The following is a 4,073-nucleotide window of genomic DNA, read 5'->3' on the forward strand; positions in this document are numbered from 1 at the left end:
CATACGAAATGAGCATATTTCACACTAAATCAAGCATTTATAATATCTTGAGCAATGATTTTGCTATCATGTAATCAGATAATGGGCATACACAATAAGCATTCTCCCTACCAAATCAAACATCTCTAGAATTATATGCAATCATTCTGCAGTCGTGTAATCGGAGTTTTTTGAAATGGAATAAAGGAGTGTAAAGAAAATATATTGGTACGAAGACACAATTATAAAGTTACGAAAATCACAAAATTCCATAGTAATACATTCAAGTACAATGACAGCGAAGAGGAACCGAAACACCTGTAGGTTTTCTTCTCTCGCGGATAATGGCTTCTTTAATCAAGGGTAATTTTTGGTGAACCTTTCTCCATATATGATTCACGGCACCATCTGGAGGTATTGGGCCAATGCCACCTGGGTGACCATTATCATACACAAAGATGGGTTGAACCTGAGACATTTTTTTCCGGAATCCATCCTTCTGTTCTTCAGAATAGCTTCTAAGATGGCTTAAAAGCCAATTTGGCCTCAATGCATCACTTACTGCCACGAATACAGAAAATTCTGAATAATCCACCATTCCTTCAAATGGAAGCTCTATGTTGTCACTAACAATGACTGGTATACAGAGACTTTGGATGGCATCAAAAAGTCTACACGATGTAGGTGTGTCCCCTGCAGGGTGCAAACAAAACTCTGACATTCTCATTCCTCTTATTGACTGCTCCTTTCCAGTGGCATTGGGGAAGCCATCTTCCATTATAACTCCAGGTTCATTTATCAATAAATTCCATATCTTTTCACGAACAAGTCCACCCTACATATAGTGAAACAAATGTTATGTTATTGATGGGGTCTTTGTAAAACAAACAAGAGAATGTTGACCAGTAGAAAAGCAAATTATGGCATTTTATATTTTGTGCAAACAACCAGGAAGCAGAAGACAATAAAATATATGTTCTTCCAATAACAAGAATTCAAAAAAGTGAAGTTACTCCAATGATTTACGGGAGATAACTAAAATTTTGAAAACTCAGATTGATGGAGTTTTTATCTTCGATTCAATTGGCTCACTCGCCTTGCCAAACTCAACAAGACAAGCAAATATAAATGGGTTCACCGTTTATGAGGTGTAATAACATTTTCTGTACACTCGTGAAAAAAGACGGTTGATGCTACCTCAACAATAAAATGCATTGTTTTAATATCTGAGGCTGCAATGCAGGTCAGGATGCGTTAAAAGGCATAGACCTTTACTAAAAGAAAGAAAAATGATTCTCCTAATTTGTTTTTCCTCCTATACCCTGAGTAAGCTACATCAAAATTCTAATGTCTGAATAGAGGTTGGATATAGTAGACTCTTTTAATATTGTTGAAGTATTTTCTTATGATTTTTCTATATGGATTATGATTTATGACTAGTATAATTTCGGATCTTGTAATTTTTTTTTTCATTATTTTATTAGTTTACTCCGAGGATGACACCTTACTTCACAGAGGCAAAATGGCCTTGATATCTGATTTATCATTGTGAAACATAGAGTACAATGACCACTGTCTCAAAAGAGTTCCCAAGCATATGTTCTTTGGTAATAAAATTAAGCCATGACATTATCATTAATTCATCAATAGTTAGATAAAGTGCCTGTGTTAGCCTTGTTGAAAAGGATAATAGCATTAAATGTCAACTCTAAGAAGATGCTTGCAGATAATAGTATTTTGTTAGCCTAGTAACAAAATTTTGCATTTAGCTTAACTTGCTGAATAGGAGAGAATACCAACCCGATGCCTATGTTTAGCTCCTTTGAAATAAAGAAGGGTGCGCCGTTTCTGGTTTTGTGATATGTGCAACCTAGGAAGCAAATGCATATATGGCACAATAACATCTTTTAGCAGTGAAACTTGGGTGTGATGTATCATCTCTGACGAGCTATCATCGGATGCCTTAGAGTCAAGTCTGTACCATCCCCCAAAATCCACCAAAAGCAGAACCGATGGAGCTATCTCATCTTTGACATGCCACATTGCAACAGGATCTGCCAAAGAATGCTTCAAATTTTAACATAACCTGACAATCCAGAAATTAAAATATAAGCGCTTAAGCATTCATTATACTTATCCTAAGTTTTCTACATTGAAGATAAATATACAGAATTAAGTCCCAAACATCCAGAGTCTCTACTGTAGATTGAAAATGTCAATAATAATAGAATTCTTGATTCTATAGGGAAGAGATTTAACTGCTAAATACCTTAGTGACGTATAACTCCAACAAGGGGTCAATTAAGGGAAGATGGCATGCACTCCATTTAATTCCAAATAAAGAAGCAACTAGTTAATTCAAGGATTCAAAATGATGTTGACATGTACAAAGGTTCATTGTGTTGTTTAAGTTACAAGTTCCGTAGCAGACAGTATCCAAGATCTTAAAGTTCATCATAATAGAAACCGACTTCACATAAAATTTAAATTTCCATCTTAGCAGTTCCCATATTTTTGGTTCTTCCTACCTTGTTATTTCTAAACAATGTAGACCGACCTTCATTTAAGCAAACACTTCCACCAGAATGTTCATTAATAAATCCATTATTTTACTTCTCTATTTTCCCTACAATTAACAGGCACCACCTCTGCATTATATTAATTTTTGAAACTAAAGTATAATATTACATGATAGAAGGCCAGAAGCTCCTGTCATACTTGATCTGGGCTTCATATTTAGAGTAGAGAAGGATACTTTAGTAGATTGACTTTCTACAACTTTCTATGAGATATTATAGAAGACATAGTGCTTGTCATGAGACTAAGATCTTGCCATGAGCGAGTCACAAATTCCACTTGAAACAGGTATATAGTTACTAGATAGAGAATATTTAGAGGCACAAGGCAAAACTCTCAAAAGAAATTGAGAAAACAACCCAGTGACTCCATAAAGTCATATGGTGACTCACTAAGCCAGGTAAAGAAGAAGATCTCTCCGTACAGAGATGCCTATGTTTTTACACCCAAGGAAATGCATATTGAAAGTCTTGAAGTTCTTTCAATCACTAATCTAATCCGTAACTAGTCGAAATCAGCGGATAGATCCAAGAAGGCAAGATTGCACTTAGCAAAAAATAACATCTGCTTCATAGATAACAAGGCAATTTAACCATATTAGTTATTATTAAAAGTAGCTTACTTTCTCTATCCACATATGTTCACGCATGCGTGACCACACTGGCTCCGTTAATTTTTGGGTTTAGATTCTTCTATGCATCATACATAGTGTAATTATGAACTACTGCATATCAAAGCCAGAAACAGTAATAAAAACCATTTCTTTGCTTCATTTAGCATAAATAATAAAGCAAAATGCAGAAGCATTTGCATGAAATACACTAATAACACTGGGGCATTCACCTGTAAGAACAAAGACATGGTCCCGCCCACCAGATCGTTTCCAAGCCTCGGACTTTTTCACCAAATCCACCACTATTCGTTGCCTCTGATAATCCTCATTCTCTTTCACCTTCTTCCTGAACACACTCTTATTGATCATCAGCTGCAATTCAGCACTCAAAGTCGCGAAAAACGGAACAAAAATCACATCTGCCTCTCGATAATCAAAAACCCTTGTAGCATAAGACTCTTTCTTTACCTCCTCCGGTGTCAACAGATCCCCCAAGATCCAGTACTCCGCACTGTACTGTTTAATTATAGGGTTCTCAGGATATGGAAGCAATTTACCAGAATCTCTGTGCAAAAGGGCCTTTCGGAATTCATTATCCACTTCACTTCCAATCCTCGTATCATCACTTAGAGCCCAGTATTTTCGTAAAATGTCGTAGTTTAAGGATCTGGGCAGGTCTAATACGTAGACTTTGATGGAATTCTGGGTGGCAGCGAGGGTAGTTTGGGAAATTTTCAACGGAGGCGGGGCGGTGGTGTAGTGGTGGTAGAAGAAGGTGATAGAGAAGAGGCTGAGTAGAGAGAGAGCGAGGAAGAAAGATGACGGTTTTGGGGACATTGATATTTGTGCTCTGCATCAGTTGGGAATGGAGTGTCAAATGTCATGGCTGGATTTAGATCCGCAC

General features: G+C 36.7%; 1 protein-coding gene across 1 annotated transcript; it reads right to left on the reverse strand.

Annotated features, from left to right (window-relative positions):
- On the reverse strand, window positions 1-4,073 carry LOC111409108 (probable arabinosyltransferase ARAD1). Its single transcript, XM_023039039.1, has 3 exons — window positions 3,400-4,073; window positions 1,780-2,033; window positions 1-814 (listed from the first exon to the last, which is right to left on the reverse strand). Exons 1-3 carry the CDS (start codon window positions 4,004-4,006, stop codon window positions 263-265), a joined length of 1,413 nt encoding a protein of 470 aa, XP_022894807.1. The 5' UTR covers window positions 4,007-4,073; the 3' UTR covers window positions 1-262.

The sequence above is a fragment of the Olea europaea genome, chromosome 14 (assembly GCF_002742605.1).
Source record: "Olea europaea var. sylvestris chromosome 14, O_europaea_v1, whole genome shotgun sequence".
In the NCBI taxonomy this organism is placed as follows: Eukaryota; Viridiplantae; Streptophyta; class Magnoliopsida; order Lamiales; family Oleaceae; genus Olea; species Olea europaea.